This window comes from Felis catus, chromosome D1, assembly GCF_018350175.1.
Source record: "Felis catus isolate Fca126 chromosome D1, F.catus_Fca126_mat1.0, whole genome shotgun sequence".
Taxonomy (NCBI): Eukaryota; Metazoa; Chordata; class Mammalia; order Carnivora; family Felidae; genus Felis; species Felis catus.
The window spans coordinates 47,137,128-47,152,848 of NC_058377.1; the positions used below are offsets into that span (position 1 = coordinate 47,137,128).

At 39.2% G+C, this 15,721-nt stretch overlaps 2 protein-coding genes across 4 annotated transcripts in view; one reads left to right on the forward strand and one right to left on the reverse strand.

The window, feature by feature from the left end:
* Window positions 1–3,905: 3,905 nt before the first annotated feature.
* TMEM126B (transmembrane protein 126B) lies at window positions 3,906–10,870 on the reverse strand. Of its 3 annotated transcripts, XM_006936878.3 has the most exons (6): window positions 10,714–10,864; window positions 7,923–8,036; window positions 7,542–7,663; window positions 5,744–5,937; window positions 4,557–4,668; window positions 3,906–4,247 (listed from the first exon to the last, which is right to left on the reverse strand). In XM_006936878.3, exons 3-6 carry the CDS (start codon window positions 7,652–7,654, stop codon window positions 4,064–4,066), a joined length of 603 nt encoding a protein of 200 aa, XP_006936940.1. In that variant the 5' UTR covers window positions 7,655–7,663; window positions 7,923–8,036; window positions 10,714–10,864; the 3' UTR covers window positions 3,906–4,063. The 3 variants fall into 3 exon arrangements, with proteins under 3 accessions (XP_006936940.1, XP_003992717.1, XP_006936939.1); XM_003992668.4 differs by lacking the exon at window positions 7,923–8,036 and having other exon boundaries at window positions 10,714–10,870; XM_006936877.4 differs by lacking the exon at window positions 7,923–8,036 and having other exon boundaries at window positions 10,749–10,838.
* Window positions 10,871–11,013: 143 nt separating this feature from the next.
* Window positions 11,014–15,721, forward strand: part of DLG2 (discs large MAGUK scaffold protein 2) — a 2,054,427-nt gene continuing 2,049,719 nt past the window's right edge. The window contains exon 1 of the mRNA XM_023239374.2: window positions 11,014–12,800. Within this exon, the coding sequence (XP_023095142.1) occupies window positions 12,782–12,800 (19 nt within the window). The 5' untranslated portion in view covers window positions 11,014–12,781. The remainder of the gene's footprint in view (window positions 12,801–15,721) is intronic.

Genomic DNA, 15,721 nt, shown 5'->3' on the forward strand with positions numbered 1-15,721 from the left:
TCTGCCATTCAGAAGGTTGCCTTTTGTTTTGTAGATAGTTTCCTTTGTTGTGCAGAAACTTTTTAGTTTGATATGGCCCCATTTATTTATTTTTGCTTTTGTTGCCTTTGCTTATGGTGTCAAATAATATAAAAAAAAATTCACAAGACTGATGTCATAAAGTTTACTCCCTGTGTTTTCTTGTAAGAGTTTCAGGGCTTCAGGTCTTAAGTTTAAGTCTATTTTTTTGAGTTGATTTATTATATGGTATGAGATAGGTTTTATTCTTTTACATGTGGCTTTCCATGGTCTCATGTAGGAGATAAATCAATTAGCCTGGCTTGTTTTCCTGGTTGTCTCTGAAATCTCTGTGGTTGTCCAAGTCATCTTTTGTTCTTAGTGGCCCCAATCAGTTGAGGGTGTGCCAAAATCCATTATTGTCTCAAAGGGAAGCAGTCAGCACCTAAACGTAGGCTAGTTGGAGGCTGGTCCCCATAGGCAAGAGGTGGGAAAATATGTAGCTAGACTACTTCCACGGAGTAAGTGGTAGTTATGAGTTTTTGCCTACTTTCTGTGCACTGGGCTGGGGTGTATTGCCACAGGAGGTACGTTTGAGCTTACTAAGAACTTCTTTGTTTACTATAATCCTGTGGGACTACTGAATGCAAGTACCATTGCCTCTCTGAGCCAGGCAATCCAGGCACCCATATTTTAGGTGGTAATTGATAAAAGCAGGGAGAAAATCAATACAATACCCTGCAAACAATGCAATGTGATGCAATACAATACAAAAGCGCAGGGGGTAGGGGGGCGGAAATTACATGGTTAAAGCAATTGGGGGAAATGGAGGAGAAAAGGCAGTAGAGAAGGTAAGCTATCATAATAGGGACTTCATCTTAGTCTTTGTTATATACTTGGCAGGGAAAACAGACAATATAAACACATTTATTAAGCACTACGTATATGCTGGGGTATGGTATGGTTCCATGCACTTTAATCTTTGTAATCTCACTGCAAAGCAGTTATTAGTATGTTTTCAGAGGAAACAGAAAGCTTAGATAACTTGCCCAATGTGTGGGATACAATGTCTTTCATACACCAGGTCTTGAATCAATACTAGCTGAATAAATGAGTACATATTTATTTATATGAAAGATATCTTGTGAATTTTCCTTGCTGTGCTTTTTTCTAATATTTCCTAGAAAAATGCTAAAATCATTCATTACAGCTAGGGAAAGGACTGTGATAATTGGTATGGAGTCATAGCAACAATAACAGTAATGGCTGTAACACATGTAGACTTCCTGTGAGTTGGCCACTGTTTTGGTTTACAGATATTAACTCATTTAATCCCAACAACACTATGAAGTAAATAACATCTTTATTCTTTATTTTACAGATGAGGAAATGGAGGTGTAGAGGGGCGAAACAGCTTGTTAAAAGTCATCCTGTTGGTAAGTAGTAAAGCCAAGATTTGAACCTTGAGAGATGAGCCCCAGGTTGTATTTAATACCTCTGCCCTATCTTACCTCTAGTTCCTTGCTGCCTTTCACCTAGCTTCACTTTTGGCTTCACTCCCAGATCAAGATTTCCCTAATTTCTTCATTCAGGCCTCATTACAGCCACTTTGGCAAGCACTGCTTTCCAACACCAAAGGAAAATATCAATAGACTTCCCAGTTTTTTCTGTAGGAAAGGCAAAGTGAAGTCATGGAATAAGGTACCAACCTCTTCAGCTTTCAGGTGGCAAAGGAGGGGAACATGAGTCAACCTTGCTGTGTTTCCCAGATTACTACCTCAGCAGATGAACAAATAAAACTTGCTTGATGAGCTTCCTCAAATCAAGTGGGTCAAAGACATGAACAGAAAATTCAAAAAAGAGGCCAATATTTTTATCTAAAAAAATCAACCTTAGCTAGATTCATTCTTAATTTTTTGCTTTGAGATTGGCAAACTTTAAAAAGATGTGGCTGATGTGAGGGGCATGAGGGATAGTAAGAAGGTAGGAGGAGGATTGCTGAATTATAGATTCTGGTGAGGTTGAAGTAATGTTGGAGTTGTGTGAAAGTGAATGGACTGGAAGGACAGGAGGTAGTGATCAGAAGATGGGATTTTAAAATTGAGAACGTAGAGAATTTGAACTTACTGATAATTTATGACTAAGGCTATAGCACCATAGTCCAATAAAAATATAATGTGATTCACGTATGACATATTTTGGTGAGATATTTAAATTCTTTTTTTACATAGTAATTCTTCAAAACTTGAGTATTTTACACTTAACAACACAGTTTAAAAAATTTTTTTTAATGTGTATTTATTTTTGAGAGAGAGACAAGAGTGTGAGTGGGGGGAGGGGCAGAGAGAGAGAGAGACACAGAATCCGAAATAGGCTCCAGGCTCTGAGCTGTCAGTACAGAGCCTGACGTGGGGCTAGAACTCACAGGCCATGAGATTATGACCTGAGCCAAAGTCACACTTAACTGACTGACCTATCCCAGGTGCCCCACACTTACAACACATCTTAACTTAAACTAGTCACATTTCAAATGCTCACTAGCTACAAGTGGCTAGTGACTATTATATTGGATGGCACAGCTCTAGAGTGGTCTGGTAGAGAGATCAAGGTGTTGGAAGGATCACCTATGTGAATACTGGAATCACCAAGAATATTAGTCACTAAAAAGAACATGTTAGACCTATATGTAGAGTTGGAAAAATCCCCAAGACATATGGTGAAGTAAAAATTAATTTTCATTATAATATGTATGGTTAATATTATTTTAAAAAATATGTAAGTTACAAAAGAATACTGCAATGAAAGAGACATGCTAACTTGATGGTGGTTACCTCTGGAGAATGGAGTAGATATAGGATGTGGGAATGAAGGACATCTTGCTTTATTTATTTCTGGGTCTTTTAAATATTTTACAATGAGAAGGTATTCATGTACTCTTTGCATAGTAATTTTTCAAACAGTTAAAATATGAATACCATTGATCCAGTTATCAGTTTGACTTGGTTCCCCTCGTCCCCCATCACCTCCCCTTCCCTCAGTTTCACGTATCATGAATTATTCTGAGAATACAAAGCTGGATGGCAAACTAGCTATTTTTATCATTTTCATTAGCAAGAGGGTATGTATTCCAGTTTGTTATCTATGCTGTCGTAAAGCACCTTGTTAAGACTTCCGTTTCTGCTTTGTGTTGCTTGGGACCTCAGATGACCACATCTTATCTCAAGATGTATATGATTAAGCCAAGGAGAATGAACTGTGGGGTTTGGGGTTCCAGTCTGTGCTTTATTCATCAGTATTTATTTTCTCAACTAAGATAATGTGTAGCTCAGGAATGCTCAAGAAGACATAAAGAAACATCTGGTAATCTCTTTCTTTAGATTTTGAGCTTCGTGAGGGCAGGGTCTAAATCTCTGAACCCCTGGTGTATTAATGCACATTACATAATAGGCACTCAATAAATGTTCTTTAAACAGCACATGTGTTAATGGTAAGAGGCTAGAAAGTATACACAATCAGAGTTTAGGGCAGACTGTGTGTTAATTTCTATGTGTTGCTTTCCTAATGAAGTTTCCACTTCTCCTTCAAAATTTAGGTCAAATGTCACTTTTCCCCCTTAGCTTTCTCTTCTGGACAAGTAGTTAACAGCCATATCTTCAATGTGCCCACATAATTATTTGTATACCTCTTAAACCTTTTCTTGCTATATGTTCACATTTTAAATTTCTCTTCTAATTGTGAGTTCCTTTTGGGTTAAAGACCATTTCTTTTATATATTACCCAGTGCCTGAGATATAACAGGGGCCTAATAAATGTCTGGTGAACGAATGACTATATGTATAGAGCAGACCTTGTCATCTCAAACCTATTCCCACACACAGGAGGAAAGAAAGATGAAACTTACATTTAAATAGTGAATTACAGAATATTTATTGAGTACCTGCTATAGACTAAGCAGGAGGAACAGAAACAAACTGTCTGGAGTTAGTTTTAACTCCTTCAGCAATGCCGGATTCCTCATCATAAAAAAAATCCCATTCTGCTGATTTAGTATTCATTCACTCTTTGATTAATCATCACGTACAGTTTTCTCAAGTGTACTTTCAAATATTGCATAATGCCGTAGACCATTAAGTATTCCAAAGACTGTCTGAAAGACCAGAGGAATCATCATTGCTTTTACCTCTGTTTGACAAAGCAGCAACCAGTAAAGTAAAACCCTTCCTTTTGGTGGCAATGGAACAGTATGATACCTAAAAAGGAAAAATAATTAAGCACTTCTTCTGCATGTATTTTCTATGAAAAGTTCATTGGTTCTCTTAAGTGGATAATTTCAATTCCAAGGTCTTTCATGTAGATAGCAAAAAGGTTGAAAGCTAGCTATTTGAAGTACCAAAGTACATTTTGATTAAAATGTGTCATTGGCAGCTAAAGAAAAATTTAACATTAAAAAAATAAACAAAAACAAAAGGAGGGAAGGAAGGAAGGAAGGAAGGAAGGAAGGAAGGAAGGAAGGAAGGAAGGAAGGAAGGAAAGGAAAGGAAAGGAACAGATGGACTTACCTGACTGCCAGGCGTCCAGTTTTAGAAAAAGCCAAACCAGTGGGATATAAAACACCACATACTATGCCAACCAGTGAACTCCTCAGAACACAATTTTCCTGGCTTATATTGCCTGGAAAACAAAAGGAAATTTAGTCTCCTTTTAAAACTCAGGATAAGAACAATTAAGACAGTCTTGTGTCCTCACAGAGTAGTTATCTGTACTGTCCTCAATCATAGTGAAAACAATAGAAATTCAGTCTCTAAGGCACATGATAAACTAAGAGCATCATGTTTAAAAAATGCCTTTATTACACTTAATGTAAGGTGAGTTATCTCTTATAAATTTGGTTTTTGCAGAAGCAATTTCATAATGAGAAATATTAAACAGCAGACCCAGACATCTGGATTCTAGGCTAATGCATTTTTATTGTCTATGTGTTAGGAATGTGTTAGTGATACAATGCTACATAAAAGAGACCCAAACTCTAACCTTTAGGTGAGTCCAGTAGGAACAAAAGAACTAGACAAATATTAAATAATTTTTTAAGTGTGTACAATGCTTTGAAGGTAAAACGAATAGAGAATGTGTCTAGAAACCTAACCTACCCTGAGGGAATCCGAGGTTTCCCTGGGAAAGAGATATGTAAGTAGGGACCTGATAAACAGGATTCAGAGGTTCCATTAATTACTAGTTGTGAAACTTGAGGTAAGGGGAGGAGGTAGGAAATAACATTAGAAGCCCACACAATAAGCCAGATATCTCATTAGGCATTTAAGATATTGTATTTTAATGATCACAACTGTCCTGTGAGGTAAGTACTAGTAGTCCTAATTTATAGATAAGACAATTGAGTCTCAGATATTAAATGACTTATCCAATGTCACAAAACTTAAGCAGTGGGGGGTAGAATCTGAAATCATGTGTGTAGAATGCCAAAGCCTGCTTTTTATATTATGTTGCTTTCTAACATACGTGAACATGTCTTAGTTTTGGTTGTGTACCTGTAAAAAGGACACAATACTATTTGTTCTGCCTCATCAGGAGGATTGTTGTGATGAGGAAACAGGACAATATAGGTAAAGGTACTCTGTGAGTTGTAAAGGAATATACAAGTGTAAGTGATCATTATAAATGGTAGCAAAATTTTGTGTTAATGTGTAATTTTAGACATAAACACATTATACATTAATGAATTTAAATTTACCCATATACAAAGCATCTGTTACAAGGAACTTATAAGCGACTACAGTAGACAAAAACGGAAGTGTAGTCACTGATGCATATGTCTTCAAAGCATCATGTTTAACCTTGAAGCAGTGTCTGAAAATGAAGTTCGCCAACATTCCAGAGAAACTAGCTGCTGTTCCAAAGAACACTGTGCCATACACATTTAAAGTCCTAACAGGGAAAACATAGAGAAAAATTACATTCAACATAATATAGTATTCTCTTAAAGGATATATCCTTTCCTGGGTATAACCAACACCAAATATTTCTTGAATACTTACTATGCAAGAGACATCTTCTCTGTGCTGAGGATGAGGCACTGATAAAGAATATTAAAAAACAAATCTCACTTCTCATGGAACTTTCATTCTAATGAGAGGATAATTCTCTCTCTGAGATCAATTAGAGTGGTTCTAAAATGGAACTCTTTTAAGAGATAAATTCTGGTCACAAATAAAAATTAGTATGTTCTAGTATAGCCAAATTTTATGAGATATCTAAGAATGCTGCTCTTGCTAAAAGGATTAATTTCTTAAGTCATATGAACAAAGTTGTTTACATTTTGGTTAGTCCTTCTAGCAAATAACTATTTCTTAATTAGTCCAGATATATTTCAAATAATTTGTCTAGGATTTCCAAAACTTCATGCAAAGAGATTTGATAGGTCTAGTTTTATTTATTCCGATCATACCTAAATTCATAAATGTCTGAGGTCTAAGATTAATGTCCTTTGATAATGTCCTCTGTTAATCTAAGTTTAAGTGGTAATGTGAGATAATATGTACACCATGGCATCTGTATTCCTTTTTTGCTGAATTCAGCACTGTGCTGAGTCAATTAATTCTAAACTGAATTTAATTACAATTGAACATCAATTAAATATAGATAGCTCCCAAAATGGTGTTCTCCTAATTGCTTTTAATTTAACGTTTATTTATTTTTGGGACAGAGAGAGACAGAGCATGAACGGGGGAGGGGCAGAGAGAGAGGGAGACACAGAATCGGAAACAGGCTCCACGCTCTGAGCCATCAGCCCAGAGCCTGACGCGGGGCTCGAATTCACGGACCGTGAGATCGTGACCTGGCTGAAGTCGGACGCTTAACCGACTGGGCCACCCAGGCGCCCCCTAATTGCTTTTAATTTAAAAATGTTTATTATACAAATAACATTTCAACAATAATTCTGGACTTTTTTTTTTTTAAGTTTATTTATTCATTTTGAGGGCACCTGGGTGGCTCAGTCAGTTAAGCATCCAACTCTTGGTTTCAGCTCAGGTAATGATCTCATGGTTAGTGGGTTTGAGCCCCATGCTGATAGCACAGAGCCTGCTTTGGATTCTCTCTTTCCCTCTCTCTGCCCCTCCTCTGTTAGCTCTCGCTCTTGTTTATTTTGAGAGAGAAAGAAAGAACACCAGTGGGGGAAGGGCAGAGAGAGAGGGAGAGAGACAGAATTTCAAGAAGACAGTGCTTGTGAGCCAACTCGATCTCACAAAGAGATCGTAACCTGAGCTGAGATCAAAAGTGAGACACTTAACCAGCTGAGCCACCCTTGTGCCCTGGACATTTTATTTTTAAGAAGCAAAAGAAATGATCCACGATCTCAATATTACAACAAACCACTATTTTCATCTGTCCATACTTCTCTTCAGTTTTTTTTATAAGCTTTTTTATAACCAACTTAATAACGTTAATAGATCTTAGATACTTAGAAACAACAGTAATACAGAAGATCTGCAAATAAAGTTATTGACTGTCAGTCTGGGTGTGTCTCTTACTTTTCTTTTCTAAGATACTCCATTTTTTTTTCTATGATTTCGATGACCATGGGTCTTCTGAATTTTTCATCTCCTAGAGAAACACTGGGCTGACCATGTGTGTATGTTGCCATTCTGATGTCCTGGAAAACACAAAATTTCAGAACCATAATAGCTAATGATATTAATTATAAATTTTATAAATTTTAGATTCCAATTAAAAAACATTGAGACCCTAGTAAAACGTCATCTGCTTTCACATACAGTGTCCATGATTCAATCACTATTTAGCAGCTACTATTTAGTAGACAATGGCTTTTTGAGAAACTGGCAGGATAATAATCATCTCTAATTTTATACTTTTATAGATGAGAAAAATGAGGTTCAGAAAGGTTGACTTGCCTTAAGACCTAGTGTAGAAGGATAACTTGCAGAGATACTGAGTTTTTGTTTTCCTTACAGTTTTCCTCAAAGGTAGCGAGGTCCTCTGTAGTTCTTTTTCTAGCTTTTTCAAAGCTAGAAGGAAACAGTAGGTACTTGTTGACAACTATCTCATGAAAGCCGAGAGAGACATCAGAAAGAGGGACACTGTTCCAGGCTAGGAAGAGGTAGTAGATCATGGATACCGTGGATTACAGAAATTATATATCCAGCCCCCTCACCTGGGGCAGAAGCCACAGCCTTTGCTGGAAACTACATGTGGCACATGAGGGAGCTGGGACCCAAGGTACTGAGCTTCAGGGTTGGAAGGCTCCAGTGTCCCAAGTGTAAAATATGAACAGACAGTTGCCAATGTCAAGGGACCACGAGGGTTTGGCCAGTAACATCTTAAGAGAAAGTAAAAAATAGTGATAAACAAAACAAAACAAAATCGGATCCTCAAACAGGATCCTTCCTGAATGCTTTGCTCTGGTTAAGACTTTCAGGTCTCTGAAAAGTCTTAATAATGACATTTGTTAAACCTGTTGCCACATTGGTATTATGAGATTCCAGATTAGCCGATGAATAGATTACAAAATCATGGCCCTTCACAATTTATACCAACTTCTGTTTTAATATTTATAGTCAAGGACACAGACTAGATCTCAAATTTCAGGAGTCCTGGGCAAGAGAATTAGAGTGGATTAAGCATAATGAACACAGAAGATAATAAATTAGTGATTCTCAACCTTTAGTGTACACAGGAATCACATGGGGGGGTTCATTTAATTAATTAATTAATTTTTTTTTCAACTTTTTTTATTTTTGGGACAGAGAGAGACAGAGCATGAATGGGGGAGGGGCAGAGAGAGAGGGAGACACAGAATCGGAAACAGGCTCCAGGCTCCGAGCCATCAGCCCAGAGCCTGACGTGGGGCTCGAACTCACGGACCGCGAGATCGTGACCTGGCTGAAGTCGGACGCTTTACCGACTGCGCCACCCAGGCGCCCCAGGGGGTTCATTTTAAATGCAATGTCTTGAGCTCCCTCCTGAGATATCTGGATTCAACAGGAATAGGGTTAAGTCTAGAAATATGCATTTTATTTTATTTTATTTTATTTTATTTTATTTTATTTTATTTTATTTTATTTATTTATTTTTTTAAAGTAGACTTCATGCCCAGTGCAGAGTCCAATGCGGGCTTGAACTCAAGCAGCCTTGAGATCAAGACCTTAGCTGAGATCGAGTTGGATGCTTAACTGGAAGCTTACAACTGAGCTACCCAAGCGTTCCACAGAAATCTGCATTTTAATAGTACCAAGTGATTTTGCCACTGGTTGTCAGTGGACACATTGCTGTAATTGTTGAACATCACTGTAATACTCATTTGCTGAGTAAGTGATATGTACCAATCCTAACTAATGAAAGGTCAATTCATTCATGGCATCAACATCCTGAAAGTACGGGCTCCTTTGAACTTTCGTATGTTAATACACAATAAGTAATAACGGGCAAGTTTCTTTCCTTGTATCACTGCAGAATTGGACTCAAGCCAGTACTATCTTTTTCTTTAAAATATCTGGGAGGACAGGGAAAAAATTATAAATTACAATTTCTCAGGGAGTAGATTTAATCTTTTGGCTCTTTCAGACATCTAAATGGAAAATGGAAGAGATAGTAACATCTAAGGGAGATTCTATATCTAAGCCATCTAATGTACTATGAAGGCAGGTATCAGTAATGTGGTAATTTACCAAAAATCTTGGATAAAGTACTTATTTTTCTGTCATTCAGTTCATTGATGACATTGAAGTCTCTTACTTCCCACAAAGAAAACTCTCAGGCAATGCTTTGAACCAAGCTTCTACCCTACTGACAGTCTACACTATCAGTTTATAGGGAACCCAGACAACTAGTATAATGATTCTAAAATCCTGAAACAGGACAGATACTTATTGAGCACAAATATTTACTGAATGCCTAGTGTTTGGAAGGCCCTGTTTATTAAAGCAGAGAAATAGGCTGGTAATTTTCTGATAGACTTACCAAGTGCTGAAATGTAAAGACTGCTATAACTAACATTTTATCTAAAAATTGACTAGTCCAAGGTCACCATGATTATACCATTACGAGTGTATGTATCGAGGTTTATAGTCTGGAAAGTATTTTACAGTTTTGTAGTGCTTTTATGTGTATTATTTTGCCTGACTTTCAGAACTTTAATATTTACTCATCATTTACACAGCACCTGATATTTGCCAGACCCCAGGATAATTAAAAGGTAGATGTATCTTCTAGAACCCACAAACCGGCCAACATGAGGACAAAAAGGCAGGTAATTTACAGGCAGAAATTAGTGTGCCATACAAACGAGACTAAACGGAACAAAACCAAAACCATAAGAAAAGCCAAACTTAACCTGGCCAGGGGAAGCGTGGGAAGGTTTCCCGGAGTAAGCGAAATTTAACCGAATAGCTGAAGAAGGTGAGGTGGGGAGGGATGGTTACAGGGAAGCACCGCAAGTTGAAGGAAAGGCCAGCGCAAAGGCCTGGAGGCCAGAGAAAGGAAACATCAAGCAATCGAGACTAGACTTTAGGTCTTCTACTTCGTCTCCGTCTCTTTCTATAGCAACTGGGGGCACCATTGATTGCGCTCTGCATGGACTTGGAGGCTCTTCTCTTTAGATTTCCAAATCCCATAATTTCGGAAGAGTCCGCTAACATATTGAGGCTGCAGAAATCACGACTCCTACCGCCCTGGGTTTCCGCCTACCTTGGACGCTTCCCCAGTTCTGACCGGCAACACACCTGCATCCTTCAGGTCAGCCCCAGCCTCACGCCCAAGCGCCGCCATTTTGGCGGCTCACGTGACTAGCGGTGGGCGGGGACCCAGAACGCCCGCCCCGAGCGGGAAGTGGTGCGGGCTCACGCCTCTAGCCTGCAGCCCGGCCCTCCCCAACTCAGTCAAAAGCCGCGCCCTCCATCCTGGCTGTGATTGGGCACGGCATCCAGAAATGAAGGACTCTCATTGGCTTCGAGGAGGTCCAGACGTCCATGGTCCCGCCTTCTTGCCAGCCCTGCATTCCCTTATCCTGCTGTGTGTTAGCCTAGCTCCCTCTTCCCTCAAGCTGAGGGGGTGCGTGAGGCGGTCCGAGCGCAGGGATGTCGCGCGCTTTCCCCTCTTCTGGGCACCTCTGTTAGCGGGGGCCGAGCTGTCCGCCCCATTCGCTCCTAGAAGGAGTTCTTCCCTCTGGCCTGGTCCGTGTGTTAAGGCTTCCCGGACACCTCCTCCCCAGAGCCCCCAACCCGCCGCCAGAGCGGCCCCGACCAGCCTCCTCCTCGCTCCCCGCCTCATCCCCCCAGCGGTGTGTCTCCTCTCCCAGTCTTTAGTTACCTCATATTCCATCTTTTCACCCCATTTGGAAGGGACCAGAGAAAGACCCCCCCCCCCCACTCTCCAAGAAGACCCCTTTGCCAGCCGGTGTTTCGGGGTGGGGGTGGGGGGCGCTACGAATAGGCCTGGCGCCCTTTTGTGCACGTTCAGTGCCCAGCAGTATCTCCCAGACCAGCAACCCCCGACCCTCCAGTCTCCATGTCTTAGAGAAGCCAAATTCGAGAGTTATATAATTTCTAGTGCTGCTGTTTTTCCTGCCTGAGGAAACACTTCATCGCGTGGAGGGTGCAGGACATTTCTGTGCACTTCTATATAAGAACGGGGTGTGGGCAGGGGTGGCCAGCGGTAGCAGAGAGATTTCTTGTCTTTTCTGCAAAAGGAAGGTGGGTAGTTTGGAGAAAGATAGAAAGGGTGGATGTGGAAGCCAAGCAGCAGAACTCTCATTTAGGAAATCGCGAACCGTTTGCACAGCTTGTGCTCACATGCCTAATACTACTACATCGTCTCAGAAAACACCTTTGGGGGAAGGTTTGACTTCTCTCGAACAGTCTCAGTGTTTTTCCTCGCCGGATAGGGAGCTGCTTGGATGCGAAGAGATGGCATGATGTGAATGACTCCAGTGTGAAGAAATCTGCTTCGCCAACTCATCCTGCATCAAGTGCCCATTGAGTAGCACTGTCACTTTAATGTCTCCATGCCAAGGGATTGCTTTCCTTCTTTTCAATCCTCTCGGTTAATACATGGGAGGATCAGAATCAGAGGGGCATTAAGGATTAAGCCTGAGGGGCTTGGAGAGCACTGAAGAAAAAAATGAAAGTGACAGCAAGCTGGATCCTGTCTTACTGAGGGGGTGAGATCTGGAACTTCTGGTCCAGTAAATAAAAAGGGGGCCTTTCAGTCTGTGTACTGCCCCAGAAAACTGTTCAAACTCACCCACCTTTTTAGACACCAGAGTCAAAAAGGTTTTTAAAAGTATTTTTTGTTGGGGAGATTGAATTTTTCTCTAAAGAATTGAGAATCTTTATCATCAACCAGTTCATCTGAATTCGGTCATGTATTGAGTAATGAGACAGCTGTATAAATTTGGTTTGTGCCTTAATTGAGTTAGTCATTGAATTCCAAAAATGTTGATGCCTGAAGAAGAGTTTTAATAACATTTTCTATGCTTACGATTATTTTCTCAAATTTTTTTTAACAGAATAAATATTTTATAAAAATCAAAAAACTCAAGGTTATTTTTTCCTGAACTCTGTGGGCAGTGTCAAAAGTTTTAATTGTGGGGAAAAATACATCATTTTTTTCCTTATTGAAAGAGAAGACAGCCTGGATTTCAAAATTGAACAGTGAAGTGGTTTGCAACAGTTACCTGGCTCTTGGCCTCAGTCCAGCTGGATCAAGTTGAGACCTGAAAAGATCTTGAATCCTGTGGCAGTGGACAGACCCAAGAATGCCAGTCAAGAAGAAAGGTGGGCAATGAAGCTTCCTATATAATATATGTTTCTCCTTTTTTTGGTTCTGGTATTTGCTATTTAAACTGTTTTCCATTTGAGAGTAAAATTTTCCTTGGGCTTTGCGAAATATTTATTGTAATAATGTCTTCTCTGTGGTACATCATTAATATTATTTTGCTAAAGTAAAATGAAGTAGGGCTATAGTATTTAATTACAGACATTTGTGATTTCATAAATCAGGTTGTCTAAATTACCATTCATAATCAGCATAAATTTGATACCACAGATTTGAGCGTTTCTTTAGCCTGTGTTCTTAGCTTGTTAAAGGTTACTTTTGAACAATCTTTAAAAATAAAATTTGCACAGTGGAGCTCTTCCTCATGGATTTAATATTTATCAAGTGAATTACCTAGTTGTGAAAGATAACAGAGTTGTTTATACTGAACAAAATTATGGATTTATCAATCTTCTGATTAAAAACAGATTTCATGCTTGGGTTTCCTGTAGTGTAAATATTCACTTCTGTGATGAAGCACAACTCCAGTAGCTGCTGTGCTTTTCCAGAGGGTATGTATCATCTAAGAACACAATTGACAAGTTTACCAAATGAGGCAAACCTCTGACTCCCTGCTCCCTCTCCAGAATTGATCAAGATCCAGTAGGTTTCCTAAAGTATAGTTTATTTTAGGTTAGGCCAAGGGATTCACTTTAACCTAGATCTACCCCACGTTAGCTTTGTTCCCAAGGATCCTCATGAAACCAGTTTTTGTTGTTGTTGTTGTTGTTGTTTTGACATAGCGTGGAAGATCAGATCAACTATAAAGAATTTTCTCGAGGTATTTTTAAAATTTATTTATTTTGAGAGAGAGCGGGGGGCGGGGGGCAGAGAAAGAGGAAGAGAGAGAATCCCAAGCAGGCTCCACACTGACAACATGGAGCCCAAAGCTGGGCTTGAACCCATGAAATGTGAGAGATCATAACCTGAGCCGAAACCAAGGGTGGGATGCTTAACCGACTGAGCCACCCAGTGGCCCCTCTTGAGAGTTTTGAACCAAAATTTATTCGACACCCTTGGACTCCACTATATCGGGCTAGCATAGATCCAAGTGCTGACCAGTTATGAGTTGCTACACACTGAAAGTAAAGGTCAGGTGAGGTTAAGGCAATCTGGTTCTGCACAATGTCTAATCCTTCTACCTGTGGACTTGGAAGATGCATTGAGGAAAGTCAATAATCAGTGAGATACTTTAGCCAACTGGTATCTATAGAGATGGACAATGATATATAAAACCTCTGAAACACCTAGAAATGTTCCTTTGTACATTGGATTGAAGACTGGGGTTGTTTTCTTCTTCTGCTCTCCCCCTTAATATCACCAAGAGAAACAAAACTCTCTGTGAGATTTTGGAGCCATACCTGTCCAGATCTGGCACAGTTGGTTTGTCTGGAACAAGAATGGTTTTGGTAATGTAGCCAATAAATGGCATGGCTCTTTGACTTACTTCACTTTGTGTTTTTACTCTCTCTACCACTTGTTCTCTAGACATTGTCCCTTTTGGATTGCCTTATTTTAGACTAATAATTGAATTTAAACACATTGTCTAGGTGTATACGTAGTGGGGGGGAGAAGAGGGGAAGAGAGAAAGAGAGGGAGGGTAGAGTGAAAGGGATAAAAAGGCATCTGGGAATGAGGTGGAGAAAGGCGCTTGATGTTCTAGGTATAATTTAACTAAGCAGGTGTCTTTTTTTAAAATGATGTCTTAAAAATATTATTGATGTATAATTGGTACACAGCATTACATTAGTTTCAGATGTGCAACATAGTGTTGTGGCAAGTCTGCACATTATACTTTGCTCACAAGTGTAGCCCCATCGGTCATCATACAACTCCATTATAATACCTTTGACTGTGTTCCCTGTGCTGTATCTTTTATCTTCATGACTTATTCATTCCCTAACTGCAAGCCTGTATTTCCTACTCCCCTTCACCCATTTTGCCCATCTCCCCTACCTGTCTGTCACCCAACCTGGCAACCATCTGTTTGTTCTCCGTGTTTATGGCTCCATTTCTGTCTTTTGTTTGTTTATTCAATTGTTTTTGGTTTTTAGATTTCAGATGTTAGTGAAACCATATGATATTTGCCTTTTTCTTTCTGACTTATTTCACTTAGCAAACACTCTGTAGGTCCATCCATGTTGTCACAAGTGGCAAGATTTTCATTCCAGTGTGTGTGTGTGTGTGTGTCTGTGTGTATGTGTGTACCACATCTTCTCCATTCATGTGTTGATGAATACTTGGGTTGCTTCCACACCTGGGCTATTGTAAATATGCTGTAATAAACTATTTTCAAATTAGCGTTTTGGTTTTTTTGGGTATATATCCAAGAATGAAATTCCTGGATCACATAGTATTTCAATTTTTAATATTTTGAGGAATCTCCATACTGTTTTCCATAGTTGCTGCACCAGTTTGTATTCCCACCAACAGTAAGCAGGTTGATTTTAAGGTTTCTAAGCCCAATAGGCTGAGTTTCTCAAAAGTTCCTACCTTTGATGGAAGTTACAGAAATTACAGATACATAATTGAAAATTATACTTTATGAGAAATAGTTTAATGTTTATTTCCTTCCTTCTTTCTTTTCCTCTTCTTCCTTTTTTCTCTCTCTCCTCTTCCTTCCTTCTTTAATACTGAATTGATGGTAATGGGTCAACTTTTTTTTAAATTTTAATGTTTTTATTTTTTAAATTTACATCCAAGTTAGTGAGCATATAGTGCAACAGTGATTTCAAGAGTAGATTCTTTAATGCCCCTTACCCATTTAGCCCATCCCCCTTCCAACAACCCCTCTAGTAACCATCTGTTTGCTCTTCATATTTAAGAGTCTCTTATATTTTGTCCCCCCTCCCTGTTTATATATTATTTTTGTTTCCTTTCC